The sequence below is a fragment of the Pyxicephalus adspersus genome, chromosome 11 (assembly GCF_032062135.1).
Source record: "Pyxicephalus adspersus chromosome 11, UCB_Pads_2.0, whole genome shotgun sequence".
Lineage (NCBI taxonomy): Eukaryota > Metazoa > Chordata > Amphibia > Anura > Pyxicephalidae > Pyxicephalus > Pyxicephalus adspersus.
In genome coordinates, this window is record NC_092868.1 from 59,750,934 (window position 1) to 59,769,939 (window position 19,006).

Sequence of the window (19,006 nt, forward strand, 5' to 3'; positions counted from 1 at the left end):
CATACACCTGAGGGCACCATGCTTTATGTGGCCAGGTAACAAAGCAGAACAGGAGCATGAAAAAGTGGTAGCACCTGTCACCTGCAGTGTCATCCAAAGGAAAGGACTGGATTATTGCCCGCTGATGGCCCGGCCCCAGAGCCCTTGGCATGGAGACTTTCTTTAAGAAGAGCCATTATTCAACTAACCCTACAAGACAAGAAGGGTCTCTATAAACCTCCCTTTCCAGGATGAATTTGGTATTAATAGGTAATGTAGAATCTTACTAATAATTTATATCCCCCCCATAAAAGCACGCCATCATGCAGATGCATCTTCTTGTATTTAATTCTTTGTAGCGTTTCAGTTGTCATGAGTTGGCCAACTTGCTGAAAATAACGCAGTGCTTGTAAGGCTGATATCTTATCTCCGCAGCTGTTAAAGCTGAATTCCAGGATAAGCAAACATTATCTAAATATAAGAGTTAGGTATCTTTATTCAAATCTTGGTAAGCTTTGTGTATTTCAGATCTGTGCAGTAATCCAGGGTGACTATAATACAGACCAGTCACTGCCGCATTCTCTCTTTGTGCAGGGTGACTGGTCTTGTCACCGCCTCCCTGTAGTGGGTGGAGTTGCTGAGCCGTACAGCTTTGCTCTGTTCCACACATTGATGATGTTGCTGCCACTATTTGGGTAGTTGGTACACTAAAAGTAGATTTATAGGGCCTGAGCTTTACAAGACTGGAGAACATACACCTTCATTAGTGAACCTGGGTGATCAAGCAGACTTAGGAAATGGATCTGGTCCATGATTGAATCGCAAATGACTTTTAGGTTCTCCGATGAAAGTGTATCCTCTCCAGCCTGAATCAGGCCCATAGTCTTTGTTACCATTGGGTATTATATAAGGGTTTTTGTGCCTAAACTTAGTTTAGAAAGGAATGCACCACAAATCCCAGCTGGTTTGAGCAGCATGTTGAACCTTGGAGCTCCTAACATTGAGAAGGTAGAAGGTCGGTGAACAGTTTCCTCCAGAGATCTTCTCTTCCTCCATACAAAGCATGTAGGACATTAAATGTCTTTCTTACAAAAGATCCTTCAGGGCATCAAAGTTCTGCCCGGGCACTGACTGGCTGAGGACTATTAGCCACCCCAGGACGGCTGCTGCCTCACATATCCTTGCAGTTTCTAAAGTCGAGTTTGTGGTTTCTGCATCAAAATAACTATCTGCACCATCGAAGCTTCAGAAACAAGTTTTTTTTTCATCTTCTATAAATACCAGCAGAACTTCCTGTTTTTTCACCCAACACAACATCTGCACAAGGGCAAATTGCCTCAGTAACATTTACATGTTTGGGAGACAATGCATTTTAAAGTAACTCTGTCATGTGATATGGGGGACGTCATTGCTGGCCCTCCAGGAAATACTTCTAACCTGAAACAGGTATTATTATGGAAATAGGGGGGGGGGGTCTCTGTAGTTCTGTCCTGGGGTGCCGCTTCTCCATTGATCTGGTATAGTAAGTCGGTGAGGTCATTCTAGGACAGGAAGTGTGTTACTGGCAGGATCACTAGAGGAATACACAAAGCCTTTACCTGCAGCTCTGCTTCAGTGATTTCCTGAAATAAGTAAATGTCAAGCTATTTACCAAAATCTCTAGAGGATTGTAGTAGTGGGGGGAATGATATGTGAGACTTGCAATGCCGTATCTTGTGTTATCATACATGTAAGAATGTAGCACATCTGGTTGTTCCATTGACATAGGTATCACAGCTCCAGACACAGCTGTACATGTGTGATAAGAGAGGAATCGCAGTGTGACACCCAGCACTATGACCTAATGCTGCTTTATTAGGATTGTTGGGGATATAAAGTCCTGAGTCTATTTCCCGTCTCACACTATAACTCCCAGGATGGACAATGCAGAGTTTTCCGATGTGAGCACAATGTCGCTAATTAAACCTTTGTCTTATGATGGTGACTTCATTGCATATCTTCCATATACAGAACATATCTCATGTATAGGGCAGTAAATTCCATAAGTTCTTCCATTTTTAATATTAATATACAGTATTTGTATAACGCCGACATATTATGCAGCGCTGTACAAGGTCCATAGTCCTGTCACCAGCTGTCTGTCAAAGGAGCTCACAATCTAATCTCCCTACCATAGTCATATGTCATTAATATAGTCTATTCAAAATTTATGGGGGAAGCCAATTAACCTAACTGCATGTTTTTGGGAAGTGGGAGGAAACCGGAGTACCCTGAGGAAACCCACACAAACACAGGGAGAACCTGCAAACTCCATGCAGATATTGTCCTGGCTGAGGTTCTACATTTCTGTTTAAAGATCCTTTCCAGCCACCACTTTGTTCTATTTGCCCTTCAGTCTTCCCTTCATTAAATTGACCCTCTCCCCAGTCTTCCCTTCAATTTGCACTACTGTATTGGCCCCTTCAAAACTGAATTGACCTACTCTGATATCAATGCACAGTGTGAGCTTCCTGCAATGTACATTAGAAGCTGTAGCAAGGCAGACAGAGCCGCCAGAAGACATCTCAACTCCTCCCTGGTCCAGCCCTTTTTTAATGATTGCATTTCAGTTTCATCCTATGTCGGTGTTAGTTAGGGTGATCTTTATAAATGCTCCTCCAGACCAGCCTGCATCAGGGTTGAGAGCAGCTGAAAGAAGTACTGGGGCAGAGTTCTGGAATGTTTTTAGGAGGCTATGTTTTTGGGAAGCTATGAATAGCACTCTGCCGGTCTCTCTACCGGCCCTAATCTGTCTGAATTGCATGGAGAAGCACAAAGGCCAAGTGATAACATCACAGGGTCATAAAAACAGAAAAATGTGATTAGTGGGTTGGTGTGTTGCTGATAGGGAAGAGAATGAACTAGGAAGGTACAATACAAAATTCAGCTTTAATGCAATGGATTCTTGTTGACTTGAAATTTACAAAGCAGAGATGTGCGGGCCTCGGTGCTGCAGGGAAGGATTAGGTTAGAGATAGTTCTACAGGTTGCTGATGCTGTGATTGGCTTCAATTCCCTTTTTAGAGTAGCAAGAAGTCAGAAAGTTAAGATTTACTAAATGGCCCCCAAAAATATTTGTAACCGCAAAATTCCAGAAACTTTGAGTGAAAACATTGGTTCATGGTCCTGAACCTTAATGAAAAGCTCCATGTCCATTCACCTGTATGAAAGTGTAATCATATCTGAGCGAGGGTGGCAGAGTGCGCCAACCCTGACCGGGCTTTGAGCGCCATTTGGTTTTGGTGCTGGCGGTGATGACTCTCCGACTCTGGTTGTGTATGGAATGTATCACATCATTGAAGCCCGTTGCTCCCAGGGGCCACATAAACAGCCCCCGGGCAGAATCCACACAAAAGACCTTGTGTCCGCTTCACGCAATGATGGTGGAGAAAACCAGATGCCGAAATATTATTGGCCATCACTATAACAACTCCGCATGCCAACTTTAATCTCATGCAGAGGTAGAACTTCATCATGAAAGTCCATACAGCATGTCGGCCATGTGGCAGCACGCACCCATCAATGTCAGAGTGTCAATGTGCAAATATTAAATATGAGTGAGTGAGAGTAATACAGAGGAAGCACTGACATGTACACTGCAATCCATCCCACGCAATTCTCCTGAATGTTATGCAACAAACACATAACAAACCTAAAACTAAAAACTATTTACAGCTGCAATCCATCGGAGGGAGGGGGGAATTCTGCTTTGTTTAGCTCAAGCAATAAATCAGTTAATATGGAGATATCAAGAGAATTGCAGCCATAATAAATGTAATATTAATTAATTTAATAAATATCAATTTATGATAAATGAGGATGAGACCCCTAACAAGGGGCATTTATTTCACTGAATTTTTAATATTAATACTATTTGCTTGAAATGAAATGTTTTCTCTGCTGATGGTGATTAGGGATGAGAAGTTTTTTTTTGCAAAAACATTTTCACTGTGTAATTTCTATTGCAGTGCCTTTTAATTGCAGATATTTTGTAGCATTTTGATGAAACTCAGCCAGCACACTTCAGTTATTAAATATTTATATTTGTTTCTATCAGTTACATTGTACATTCACCCTCCTCATCCCAATGCTCAGAGAATTAATGTGGCCAGGTATGGTACAGGAACGGGGTCCAATGGCTTGCTGCGCTGGGTCCCAGGTCCGAATCTCAGCCAGGACATTATCTGCATGGAGTTTGTAGGTTCTCCCCGTGTTTGTGTGGGTTTCCTGCGGGTACTCCAGTTTCCTCCCACATTCCAAAAATTTGCAGTTAGGTTAATTGGCTTCCCCCCAAAATTGCCCTTAGACTGTATTAAAGAAATATGACTATAGGGGGGACATTAGATTGTGAGAGAGACAGCTGGTGACATGACTATGGTCTTTGTACAGCGCTGTGTAATATGTGGGCGCTATATAAGTACTGTGTAATAATAAGAAGATTGTATATTTATAACGTTGGTTCATAAGCCATCTGAAAAGACACTTTCCAAGAAATATTTTTTTTCCCTAGCTCTGCTTCGTGTTTATAATTGCAGCATTCAGCTCTCTGCCTTGTTACAGTAGTTTTCCTATAAGCCTGGCCCATTAACCCCCATGGACTCCTCCAAGATTTCTGCATCTTTAGAAATAATCAGTTTGGGTAAAAGTAACAGCAATACAAAGTTTGTCCTGTTCATCCCTAATGGTGACAACAGCAGATTTTGTCTGTGACTATAACTCTTCCATTGGACGCTCGTGTGACAGGTTGACAACAAGGGAGGGCAATTAGGAGACCAGGACAAACGTTGTCACCCAAACTGAAGGTGTCTGGACCTTCACAGCAGAATCAACAGGGGTTCCATTAATGAAAACTGCTGATTTATTCAGGATGAAAATGACATGAGATTGTATTGATTTTATTTTAATATTCTTTTGTTTTCACAGGAAGCTCTGTCTGTGGTGAGTGACGACCAGTCCTTGTTTGAGTCAGCCTATGGAGCAAGCTCGCAGCTATCCAAGGCAGAAATGACAGCGTCAGGGAACCCGGACTATGGCCAGCCGCATAAAATTAACCCCATGCCGCCACACCAGGAATGGATTAACCAACCCATGCGGGTCAACATCAAAAGGGAATATGAGCACATGAACGGCTCCAGGTAAGCCAGAAATAAAGTCGCTATGATTAAAAAAACCTGAAATAAAGTAATTAAAGGGAGGCTAGGGAGGAGCTGCATTGTGATAATGCTCATTGGCCCCCCAGCCGGGAAATGCTGCAGGCTGTGTCTAACTTGCTGCAGCTTCTAAAGTACATTGTGAGATGTTTACGGTGTTCAGTACTTCAGAATTCTGATTTCAAAATATTGCACTTTTTTCATTTTGTGAGTGATGGCCCTCATCATTAGGAATAATGCAGCAAGTTTTATTATATGATGAGCAGCCTGTTGTTGCTGAATTGTCTGATGCGATGCATTATGGGAGCCGTAAGTCATGGCTGCTACACATGGTTTTTGGAGTGCAAGAGAGTGTCAATACAGTGGTGACCCTATTTTACATCTCCTTCCCCATGATAAATGTTATATTCTTTCACTGGAATGTCCATGTGTGTTGTTTTTTGGGATTATTTGGGAATAATATCTGTTACAGTTCTGCATTTTTTTCACTATTGAAAATCCTCAGTCAGGATGAGTAGCATTGATTTTAGAGACAAAAGTGTGTAGAACTTTTTACTTTCACCTATAATAGGAATGACCAATATAAAACCACTTGCCTACTCTTATGTAGGTTCCCTTTTTTGCCACTGAAACAGGCCTGACCCTCATTGAAAGTTCATATTTAGGATTCCTTTGGGGGCCAAAAAAAAGGACGTTGCAGGCCAGATTTCACCCACGGGCCAGAGTTTGACACCCCTGCCATAGTGCACCTCCCTAGCGACCTGCCTTCTTCCCATAATGCACCCTGCTGCCTCCGCCAACCTGCCTTCCTCCCATAATGCACCCTGCTGCCCCCACTGGCCTGCCTCCTTCCCATAATGCACCCTGCTGCCTCCATTAACCTGCCTTCCTCCCATAATGCACCCCGCTGCCCCCACCGGCCTGCCTTCTTCCCATCATGCACCCTACTACCACCAGTGGCCTGCCTTCTTCCCATAGGACTTCCTGCTTCTATGCTAGACAACTTTCTCCCATTGCTCCAAAACTAATTCTGATGTGCGGGTGGCCATTGTAAGCACTTTCAGTGGTGGACCAGGGTCAACATGACCATTTGGACTGGTCTGTCTCTATAGGCGGCATTAGGATTTACAGCAGTCCAGCTTTAAATCCAGCTTTCAACACCTCCCATCCCATGATAGGGACCACTGTAATAAACAATTCCATGTTATTCACATTTCTCAGTGGGTATATTATTTTGGCTGATTAACGTTTATGTGAAAAGAAACTAAGATACTGATATTATAAACTTTGCTTGCTGTTCTGCTTTAGGATTATTTGCACATTTTTACTTTAGCATCCCGAAAATGTTTTATTTCAACATTTCTATATAAGTAAAAAAAAAGTTCTTTCTTTTTAAGATGTCCAAATCATATAAATATATAAATATGTAGGCCACATACTGTAAGAATAAAGTGGAAGCGTGCCCGAGAACAAGCCAAATGTAATCTTACAGAGGACTTCATATGTATTGTGTGTGCCAAGTGATATTAACCTTAACCGCTTCCATGTACAATGTGATTGTATAATTGTGCCTCCTGTACACCCTGAGAATGGCTCTTCCATAACCCCTCCGGGGATTGACACGAGATCTTTGGTCGGATGCCTGGAAAAACAGTAGCCAAAAGATGAAAACTTAAATTCAAACACATGTTAGTCAACATCTCCAGCCCGTTGTGCAGATTCGGCAGTCTAGCACAGACATTCGGAAAAAATTACGGATGAACTGTTAACCCTCTGGAGAGATGAGAAACATATTACAGAGAGAAATCCCTCATCTCTCTAGCTGCAGAGAGGCTCCATTACCAGATACAAGTCACTGCTACAAAATACCCCTGAGGAGTGCTGGGAACTCTGACCCTGCTAGAGAAAAACAGAGTGCAAGGCTGATGCAACAAGACGTATTCATAATTCCCCTCATAGAAGAGACAAAAACCACCGGCGCTATACTTGAGCATGTTATGTACTCGGGGAATGTTTTGTTACCACAATTTTAGTGCATGAAGAGAAACTATCTGCATGGAATTTGTACACTTCTAGGTTGTATAGTGTTCACCTGTTTCTACAAATTTTGTTAAAATATTTGGCTGTGTGTACATGACCTGGTCACTGGCTAGGCAGGAGTTAGGGCCCCTAGATAAATGTTATTCAAACAAATGATTTATGAACCCTCATCACATAAACGTTCATTTCAAAACTGTCCAGCAATTTAAAAAGATGACAATAATTCTGTAATGCCACAAGTGCCTGGCACCAATATTGTTTGTCCAGCTATAGAGAGTGAATGGTCATGCACAGAAACAGACATGTGCGGCTGCTGGTCAGCTGACATACAATAGTTACATAGATAAGTTTAAAAAAGACATAAATCCATCAAGTCCAACCACTAGGGAAATAAAAATATCCCAGATAAAACCCTATGGACATAGCTAATCCAGAGGAAGGCAAAAAAATCCCCTGGTACAATTTGCTCAGGGGAAAATTTGCAACAGGGGAAAAAACTTCCTTCCTGATTCCATGAGGCAATCGGATGTTCCCTGGATCAGCAGTCTCTGTTATCTTTACTGTTATCTTTACTGTAAGCACTATTCTGTGCTTCTAGAAATCATCCAGCTTTTTCATAAAGCAATCTATAGTAGTTGCTGAAACTACTTCCTGAGGGAGCCGATTCCACATTTTCACAGACCTTACAGTGAAGAATCCCTTCCTTATCCGGAGCTTAAACTTCTTTTCCTCCAGACACAGAGCGCCCCCTTGCCTTTTGTAATGACCTTTTAGAGCGTTCTCTATATGGACCATTTATATATTAATATAGGGTGATCATATCCCCCAAATGTCTTCACAATTGCAATTCCATTTTTGCTGGAATGGTGATCTGTTAAGCTTTGAGCGCGTCATTGCCATATGTGTGGAATAGTAGATTTGTCCCGAAAGTAACCCTTTAAAAGAGAAACATGAATACTTACCTTTTCTATCAGATAACAAGTTCAACTTTCATTCTGCTTATGAGCTAGACCACGGCTGCTGTTTGGCATTCTAAGTGTGCCAGATAATGCGAGCCCCCCCCCCCCCCCCCCCCCGCTGCTGTCCCATACGTTACAAATATTTTTTGGGTGGCTTAGGAATTGGTGGAAGGAACCACTGCACACAGCAGGGGACACACTGTCCCAAAAGTGTTGGATAGCCATTGTCATGGTTTATGAAGAAAGCAAGGATTTATCATTTCAGTTACCCAAAAGTTCTCCTTCCAGTCTAAACACTGCCTGATACAATAGTGTCGCTTTAGCTGTGTTGTTGACAGTAGATTGCAAGCTCTTTTGAAAAATTAAAATGGATGTGTGCTCAGTAAAATATTATGTAAAATGCTGGTGCTGTAAGTAAATCAATAAATCGTTGCTGAAGTTCCTTTATGCCATGGTGTTCACAACTTGCAGTGACAATGGCTGGACCAGCGGGACCATATCTGCCATATAATTCTCCATCATTGTATTGCTGCTGATATAAGGGGATTTGTGCCCATTGCTCTCATATCAGGAATAAAGCTCTGGATCATGGATTTGTGATAGAAGTGATAATGTGTAACTATTTTCTATTAAAGTCACCTTGTATTTTGCAATGTTTAAATGCTGGTTTGCTGGTTGCTTTTGGTTGCCACAATGTTAGGACTCTTTGTTTTTGGATTTCATTTTTAGCTGAGCAGGTTTGTGATTTACCAAAATTTGCACATTTGTTTTAAAAAAGAATTCCTGCACAGCTTGTAAAGAATTCCTCTGCAGCCTGAAAAACCTCCGGAGGGTCGTATTCTGATCACAGCCCTGTAGTGTGGACTGTTTACTTTAGGTGGATGTAGTTTTTGTATTTTTTTAATTTAACTCTTGCACATACATTTGCAGCCAATGCAAATTTTAAATGGATAAAACTGACACCTTTGTAAATCCCCTTTCTAGGAATGTTTCAAGCACAGCCTTTGTTGACTGCCGGCTGCCAAACAGACGCCTGTAAAGCCATCAATTCTAAATTTAAACAAAACTCCAAATAAAAGAGGTTGTTTATGGCTGGGTGTGTGTTGCAGACATGTAATGTGCCAAATATTATGTAAAATGCATGGCATAGTAGGAGAGAAGGGCCACTAAATTACTCACATCTGGGGTGTCACACCCATAGGCCAGCTTATATTTAAAGATTACATCATTCAGATTTGGAAAATAGCGGTGTGACTTTTGTCATGTGACTCGTTTTGAAATTTGTTCTGTGTTGAAATTCATAACCGTCAGATAAATGCAACTCGCAGGGTCCAAATACACCAATTGTAAAAAGGGAATGGCGAGCGGCTCTGTATGACTCTGATATCTGTAATGATTATTATTATTATGCAGTATTATTATAGCACCAACATATTACGCAGCGCTGTACATTAAATAGGGGTTGCAAATGACAGACAGATACAAACACAGGAGGAGGAGAGAATCCCTGCCAGAAGAGCTTACAATCTAAGAGTGTAATGATTTCATTCTTTATTTTTCACACCTTTATTTTTATTTTTTGTCCAATAAATATCCAATTACAGCGGTTGGAAAAAACTATAATACAGACTCTTTGGCTTGTAATGGTCAGCTTTTATTCATATTATTGCAAAAGGAAATAAAAGCAATAACTTTCCTTGCTTATAAAGTGTTCGGTGGAGTTGGGATTTCATTTGTCTCCCATTTAAACACTAGGACTATCTTGTTATCGGGTGACTACACAGTGTTACAGGGTTCAAGGAAATAAAAACTAAAGCCAATGATGATTGCAGCCTATAAGTCATATTTACACTACAGATCCTGTGGAAAGCATTTCTGTATGTCAGGATCCCACATATATCAATAGAAAACCTGCTGAATGGATATGAACAGAAACACATCACCAGACAGCGCTGATGTCGCCTCACCTATACAACTTTTCCTGCCTTTATTCTTCCATACCCCCTCATCACCAAAGAAAACTTCCAGACTACTGTTTGGAAGGAATTGGCCATTAAACACAATACTTACCTTCAAAACATTCATGTCAATAATTTTCCACAACATTTGCCATCTTTAAACTATTGTCACCCCCTTCCTGATTGCAGGTGCAGGTGTGACTTCAGCAAAAACACCCAATTTGGGTCTGATCCTCCCAGGTGCACCCCTCCCAGGGAACACGACCGATCTGGAAGATCCTTGGCTTCCTGAACCTCTCCCACCACTTTCACCAGCACTACTTTGGGAGGTGCTACAGCTAAAACAGGTCCTCTTACCGTTGTGACCGTCACTACCATACCGCCCCCAAGGACCCTAAATTGCCCACACCAGGGAGGGAGGAAAGCCAGCCCACATCTTCTAACTGGAATGTCCTCATCCTACTTCCCCCCCAATTTCATTTCTTTTTACTGTTCACCCCATGTGATCTACTTAGCCCCCTAAGACTCCTTCCTACCCCTGTGCTTTAACCACTATGTATTCACCTCCCCAGCAAGGCCGCTCATGCCATCCTTTTTCTTATGTCAATTTCATTCCCCTGGCTTTTCTATATTGTTCAGCTTGAGTTAACAATCAGTAATCAATTGAATCTCTTTATCTAGAATCCAAGAAAGTGAAAATATATGATGAATGCGGTATAGGGAAAAGGTTCTTCTAATTTTATTGCTGCATTGTTATAAGGAGTAATTGTATTCAGTAAGTATGTTTATCATGAATGTATTTGGATATTTCTATTTGTTTTTAACTAACCCTTGGAATAACTTGAGGGCCGAAAACTCCAAAAGTTAAAGTCAAATAAACCAAAAGTATATATAATATATATATTATGATTAATAATAATAATATATATATATATATATATATATATATATATATATATATATAAATAAACCTTGGAATAACTTGAGGGCCGAAAACTCCAAAAGTTAAAGTCAAATAAACCAAAAGTATATATAATATATATATTATGATTAATAATAATAATATATATATATATATATATATATATATATATATATATATAAATAAACATAAAGTCTATAAATAATCTGATTGTAAAAAAAACAATCAACATGATGAAAAAAGTAGATTCCCAATCAAATACATTCCCAATCAGCTAATTTAATGCTAATCCAGGAATTCCATTGAAATGATGGACAGAGTTGGTCACACTTGTGTATGGGCAGATCTGTAAAAATCTGTAAAAATGAGATTTCTTTATATCTTCAGTAATTAATTGTGTCTGTTATGTTTCCTAGGGAATCTCCGGTGGACTGCAGCATTAACAAATGCAGCAAATTGATTGGGTCGGAGAATAATGGAATGACATACAACACCTTTATGGATGAGAAGGGCGCTCCTCCGCCAAACATGACGACGAATGAGAGAAGAGTCATTGTACCGGCAGGTAAGTCTTCTCTCCAAGGAGGGGGGCTGTTATCTATAATAAGTCATCATTACCTGGAAGTGTTACACATTATCTAGAATACTGCATTTAATAGAAAAAAAAACAAATCTAATGTTAGATCCAGTTTGGGAAATAATCAGTGACCCCCCTGCCTCACAGCTATGGAAGCACGCCGAGTAAATAGCAGAGCCATTTTATTATAAGCTCCTGCTGGGAATGGGATGAGACTTTGTACAGATGTTTGTCTGCATTCACATATAAGATTACAAGGTAGATCTGTTATATATTAATTGATTATACAGTCATCCCTTATCTTGTAAGCCATTCATGTTATATTTAAAGCTCATACCCAGCCAAAAGGGTTTTTTATTTTTGCTTTTAGTGCAAGTGCTGAATCCGGTCTGGATCTTGGTCAGGCCAATATTCCACCAATATGGAGACACTAATAAAAATAAATATAGCATTTACACTTGTGGGCTACCTAAAAGTGGAATTTATTATTTAATTACTCTGAAACACAGTTTTTTTTTATGATGGACAAGTGATCAGCCCTGGGGAAGGGAAAGCATGACCTCCGAAACATGTCGGCTTCCAGTGCTTTGTTCATTTAATATAGATTTACTAGCACATGACATGCATGTGTTCAGTTTTGTTTAAACCTGAATTATGCAAATCCCAAAACATCCAGAGGTGTCCTATTAAGAACATTTGCCAAATGACTTCTTGTTGTAGGACCATGCCAGTCCTAACAGCCAGAGGTTAAAATTCCAAACCATTATTGTTGTATGTATCTCCTAGAATCCTTGGAACAATGTCATTTTTCATAAGTATAATAATATAGGATCTCTTAGAAGGTCCAACCCTTGTTAGCTCTACTCTGCTTTGGCCTTTACTATGATCACACATTATATCATCATAACAGAAGAAAGTTTCATTTATGAGTTACATCTGGAGATTGGAATATAAGATTATTGACTTTGCTCTTTATCCTGCACAGATCCCACATTGTGGAGTCAGGATCACGTACGGCAGTGGTTGGACTGGGCCATTAAGGAATATGGATTGATAGACATTGACTCATCCCTCTTCCAGAACCTGGATGGAAAGGATCTCTGCAAAATGACAAAGGAGGATTTCCTACGCAGCACATCTCTGTATAACACGGAGGTTCTACTTTCTCATCTCACCTACCTCAGGGAAAGTGAGTGTCACCTCATCCATTGTCATAGATTCCCCCAGACAGCTTCTTGTAGATCTTCAGCAATGGAAGCGTAATCACAGGACGAATCATAGCAAGATATCCTGGTCACAGAAACCTTTACGGCACACTCCTAGATCTCCTAAATGATTTAGAACAAATCATTCTGTCCCTCCTAACTCACCATTTGTCCCTCTTTATAGACGTATATTTTGTTCTAAATAATTAGATAACTTTATTAATCAATCTCCAAATATTTGTTTTTGTTTGGAAAGCTACCACAATAATTAGAAGTCCATGCTATGGGTCCATGTGGCTGGAAGTATGTGCTTTGTCCCTTTTCAGAGCATTTGTAGATGTCTGATCTAATTGTAATTAATAATGGTAGACCCAACCTGTGCTTATTGGAGTCATTATATTTTTATTTTCTATAGCACTCCAATCTGTTACAGACACTGAACCTTTTCAAAGTTAAACAAAGAATATCAATTGAAGAAATAAGCCTTCCTAAACCTAAATATATGATATATTGCATCTAGCTAGTCCTGTGATGGCTGCGGTGTTGTCATCCTGGGCTGTTCTGCTAATTTGGACTACAAACACCTCCTGTTTCCCCTCAGCATTACCTAGGGCGATGGTCCTGTGTAGTTCACAGGAGCATGAAAAGCTGATAATATTGTTTAAGATTTCACTTCGGTGCACAGGAAGTTACCAGCACATATACCCATCACTTCCAATATCATAGTAGGAACATTTGTGCCATCATCATAAGAAAATGCATTCCCACCATACTGGATAACCTAAGGTACTAAAGGTGCAAGATTTCAGGGTGCCTCAGATCCCGTCTCCAGGCTTTATTGTAGAATAGGGAATTCTGAGAGCTTCCATCTTTAATAACTTAGGTTAGCCACGTTTCATCCATTCCATGACAAGCAAGCAGGGACAATCACACTCCTCACAAATTGGCAGCACCTTCCTCCTCCTGTCTGCGCGCCACCTTTGCTCTTTGTACGTAGCTCAGTCTGCACACACAAGGAGAACAGGAAACCTCTGTGTCCGCCTCTTATTTCCCCAGGACACGGCACACATCTGCATCCCATGTGCCACCAATCTGACCAATCTCCTGTACGCACAACTGCTCCTGACCTCTGACCTGCGTCAAACTGGGGTCATAGAACAGTGGCAGCCAGGTCTGCTGGTACCTTATGCACAGATTAACCCTTTGTGAACCAGCCAGCTCTGCACATGTGGCAAGCTCACCCATATCTCTAGTGTTTAGATGTTGGGATATAATAATACAGCTCCATACATACCTGCACCATAATAAACTACCTGTATGTCACCTGCAAATGCTCCAATGCTGGGGGGAGGTAACTTATAACTTAACAATTAGCAGGTTTTGTATCTAAAGGGGTGGTCATGGCTAGGCTTAGGCCAGATGTGAAAAACCATTCAGGTCCCTCTAAACTCTTCTAATTTACAAAATATTTAAATCTCTAACTTTCAATAAGACAAAACCCAGATGATCCCATCAAGATGGCTCTTTTCCAGTCACTTCCTCCTATATGATGACAACAGTCTTCATATCCCCCAACTGTGCTCCTTGTTGTCACCCTGCCATACTGGCTTCCTAAGGAGACCATAGGTGACCTTTACTAAACATATTACTTGGTCATGGTCCAGTGTTGTCACCATCAGAATATTAACCCTAAGAAAAGCCAGGCAGCCTTTGCTGGAATGCATATAGACAGGAAATGGCTGCATAGAGGCTGTAGCAGCACTGAGATGTAACAAAGGACAGGGGTCTCCCCGGGCCCTTTTAGCAGGGCACACCACCCGGCACTTTTTAGCACCCACCCGGCTGTTTTTGGGTGGTTAGTAAAGAGTTTGGTCACAATACAGAGGCTGCCACCCACCTACAATTTCTTCCCACCAGGCTTAAAAAAATTCTGGGTTGATCACTGGAAGAAGGAAAAAATATGACAGCATTATTTTTAAAGAATAGGAGGCATTTACAATGCACAGTATACACTAAAGGTTTTATTTTTAAAGCAATTAATCTAAAAAGTTCCCTGGTGGACCAATATTTACTGCCATTGAAACATATGGACCTGGATGATTCTCCACCAAGAAATGTATCAGTGAATGTCAGATTCACTGGTTTATAAATAGCCCTTAAATGTCATGCCAATAAGGTTTATATGTAATTATAATTCTGCATGCTAAAGGTTTATATTTGCCCATTTATTAAGCTTACCCTGGCCTAATCTGAACCTTCTGCTTCTGTTGGTGGGGTCGGAGGTCACCGGAAGTGTGACAATTGCTGCTCTCGCCATGTCAGACCTCACACACTGCACACTCAGAAGCTGGGAAACTGATACAAGCCGAGTCAGGCAGACAGTAAGAAGAGCCCGAGAAGAGAAAACATAGAGGGAGAACACAAACATTCACAGACATAGACCAAGTGTGAAAAATGTTAATCATTTAAGAGTGAATCCTCCTGTGGGGAGCACAGACACCAGATTACCATTTACTCTGATATAGACATCTCATCTAAGGACTTTGTGTCACCTGCGTAACCCAAAGGTTTCATGGTCACCCCAAACCATGACCCTGATTTATAAAAGCTCTCCAAGGCTGGAAAGGATACACTTTCATCAGTGAAGCTGGGTTATCCAGAAAACCTGGAATGGACTTTTTAAAAGTCATTTGCTATTTGTTAGCAAATGTTTCCAATCCTGTATTTAAATAGCGCCAACATATTTTGTAGTGCTGTACAAATAAATAGGGGTTGCAAATGACAGACAGCTACAAGCAATGACACAGGCCAGGAGAATTTACAATCTAAGAGATATATTGTTGGTATTGTGTGCTGATAAAAAAACATTTTTCCATCCAGTGTGATTGCTCGGAATATACTAATATTATTTCTTCTTCTTCCAGGCAGCTCTTCACTGGCGTACACTGCACCTTCACACACAGAGCAATCATCACGAGGGACCCCTAAAGAAGGTCAGTACATCTACTGTATTATCCAAAATGTTAGGTTTTATAACAGGATAGTATGGAGGAAATATACAAAATCTCATCAGCAGCACAATTATTCAGGTAATGGACTCAGACCCAACACTGGAAAAATGTAAATGTTGGTGTTTGAACATCGGACAAGATGGTGGTTTAGAGATTAGCCCTATGGCTATTGCATGTTCTCTCCGTGTCTGCGTAAGTTTCCTCCGGGTACAGCCATCAGCCAGGGTCATTTACATCCTGAACAGACATGTTAGGCTAGAGGTGAGGCAATCATGTAAATCCCATTTCTCTGCAGGTCTTGGCCTTTGCAGTGCTGGGTCCCAGGTTGGAATCTTGGCCAGGACACTATCTGCATGGAGTTTGCATGTTCTCCCTGTGTTTGTATGGGTTTCCTCCGGGTACTCCGGGTTCCTCCCACATCCCAAAAACATGCAGTTATGGTAATTGGCTTCCCCCTAAAATTGACCTTAGACTGTGGTAAAGACATATGACTATGGTAGGGACATTGGATTATGAGCTCCTTTGAGTGACAGGTAGTGACATGACTATGGACTTTGTACAGCGCTGTGTAACATGTCGGCGCTATATAAATACTGTGTAATAATATTATTAACAATCTCACTGGCCCATTTAGGGAAAAATCCACTCTATAGGAAGGTCAGTGGTCTTGTAGAGATCGTGAAGTTGTCTCCAGTGGCAGGATTGCTTGTTTCATACAATCCTCAAGGATTTCTTACACCTTTAATTTTGTTACTTTTAGGAAATGCAACACACAGAGCACCCATGCCTTGTGCTGCTCTGTAGTGCTGCTCTACTGGTTTATATGTGAGCTGGGGTGCCAGTCATTGGTATATATTATGCATTGAACCGAGTTGTGTTAACGCATGAAAAGGCTGAAAACATGGCCCTATAGTGTGAGGAAATACCTATTAGTATAATAAATAAACTCACAGTGTATTTGTTGTTACTAAATATCAGGGGGTTATGAAAGAGAACATACAGCCAGATTTCAACATGTGTGGCCAGTTTAGTGGTTCATGCGCAGTCGATGCTACACAAACGCAGGCTTCTGAACACAAAGTGCAGTAAAATTGCTGCATTTGCCCTGCATTGCATTTTTGTTGGGGATTGATTTGTTTTTAGGAGACTGGGTAGATGCCCAGACATTAATACCAACAAAATATGCAATTTCCTCATCGCTGTGTGCACAATCTCAACTGTTTGTTAAAGTAACGGTTGGTCGATATGGGGCAATCTATTGAGTTGTACAATACTTTTATAATGTAACTTATGTATTAAAGTGCCAGTTATTACAAACTTTATGGTGTCACCTGCATCATCCACATTTATTGTGTGCTACCGCAAACCCATGGCAGTGAGTGTAAAAGTTTAGGTGCTTGTTAAATCATTTAACATGCAGTAACACACACATATGTATCAGTGTGAACTGAACTTTAATTTCAACTGAACTGAACTGAACTTTAGGATGCAAACTGTAATGTTTCATGGGAGCTTTGTATTCAGAGGCATTTTGCAACTCCTGTTGGCCCAGAGGTATCTTGCACTTTTCTCCAGCCCACAGGCATTCTGCCTTTCTCCCCAACCAAAGGCATTTTCTACCTTTCACTCCCCCAAAGGAATTCTGCACTTCTTCATGGCCCAGAGGCATCTTAAAGATTTCCCCAGCCCAAGAATTCCTGTACTTTTCCTATTGCAGAGGAATCATGCACTTTCCCCAGCCCAGAGGCATCTGGCACTTTTCTGCATCCAACAGGAATCATGCACTATTCTATAGATATAGACCCTTCAGATGTTTACCGTACCATAAGACCACTCGGCTCATGATAGAAGCTAGATCAACAACACAATGTAATATAAAAGAGCCCAACTGCCTCAAAGTACTGAGCCTGCCCCCTGATTTCTGCCCTGCAGAGGATTGTGGGAAGATAGCATAGAGATAGCTCTCATGTAGTCACACCAACTATACAAAATGTTACAATTTTTTATCCAGTAATACTGGATTTAATTTTGGTTTAAAGTTGCACTTTTGGTTGGTAAGGTTGGACCTTTGCGGTGGACGCTTTGCATAGATTTGTACAGTCATGTGATTGCCGCTTGCATGGTGTGATGCCATCTCTGATGGATCAGTGCAGTCTGACAGTGCAGCTTTGTTTGTAGAGGTAACTTTTCCCTGGAATGGAGCACAGACTTGCGGCTGGGGGAGGAATGGTGACATCACAAGATGTCTGGTTCTGTGCGGCTGTACAGAGCGCTGCTGATCCCCAAGGGAGCTACAGAACTGCATTAATAGCATTAGCCTGGCCTGAAAAAACAGCAACACCTTCAAAAAAATAAACTTGTTTCATACAGTAAAATATGAAGTTGTATGTCAGGAATACCAAATTATCAGAAAAATCTGCACCATTTAAAAGTGAAAGAAACCGGCTTTCCATATATTCAGACTGGTCCTGCTGAAAGGGGGCAATGCACAGTTTGTTGTACAATTTGTTTTTTTTGTTGGGTAAATGTTGTAAAATAAAAGGCTTTGATTGGTTACACATGTCTGCCTTGCAGTTCTTTCTCCTACTGGATGAAGTCATTTTGTTGTAACCTCATACAGACCTCCTCGGGTTTTCTATGGCCTGTCCTTATTATAAAAGGAGTTTTGTGCCATTTACATGGCGTGCCAGGGTTGAAGCGCTTTAAAAAAAAAGTGTTTCTACAAACTGCCCAGCTTTGTGTTACCGCAGGAGAGTATTTATTCTCACACATCACAGCCCCGGCCGGACTTATTGCTGGCTGCATCAATGGATAGTTCTACTTCTGTTATTGGAGATTAGAGCCAGCAGACTAAAACTTTGCCTCTGTGCTCTTTCCATAACGCTAAAGCCCTGGCTGACTACTGCCATATAGCTACTTAGCACCATATAGCTACCTAGAGCCAAAGAGCTACTTAGTGCCATATAGCTACCTGGAGCCAAAGAGCAACATTGAGCCATAGAACTACCTAAAGCCAAACAGCTACCTAGCGCCATATAGCTACTTAGTGCCATAGAGCTACCTATTGCCAAAGAGCTACCCAGAGCCATAGAGCTACCTAGCGCCATAAAGCTACCTGGAACCAAAGAGCCACCTAGAGCCAAAGAGCTACCTAGAGCCAAAGAGC

At 41.1% G+C, this 19,006-nt stretch overlaps 1 protein-coding gene across 3 annotated transcripts in view; it reads left to right on the forward strand.

Moving 5' to 3' along the window:
• Positions 1–19,006, forward strand: part of FLI1 (Fli-1 proto-oncogene, ETS transcription factor) — a 64,151-nt gene that overhangs the window by 24,789 nt on the left and 20,356 nt on the right. For all 3 annotated transcript variants that reach the window (XM_072425513.1, XM_072425511.1, XM_072425512.1), the window contains exons 2-5: positions 4,942–5,153; positions 11,464–11,612; positions 12,610–12,813; positions 15,754–15,822. In XM_072425513.1, coding sequence (XP_072281614.1) covers positions 5,023–5,153; positions 11,464–11,612; positions 12,610–12,813; positions 15,754–15,822 — 553 coding nt within the window. In that variant the 5' untranslated portion in view covers positions 4,942–5,022. The remainder of the gene's footprint in view (positions 1–4,941; positions 5,154–11,463; positions 11,613–12,609; positions 12,814–15,753; positions 15,823–19,006) is intronic.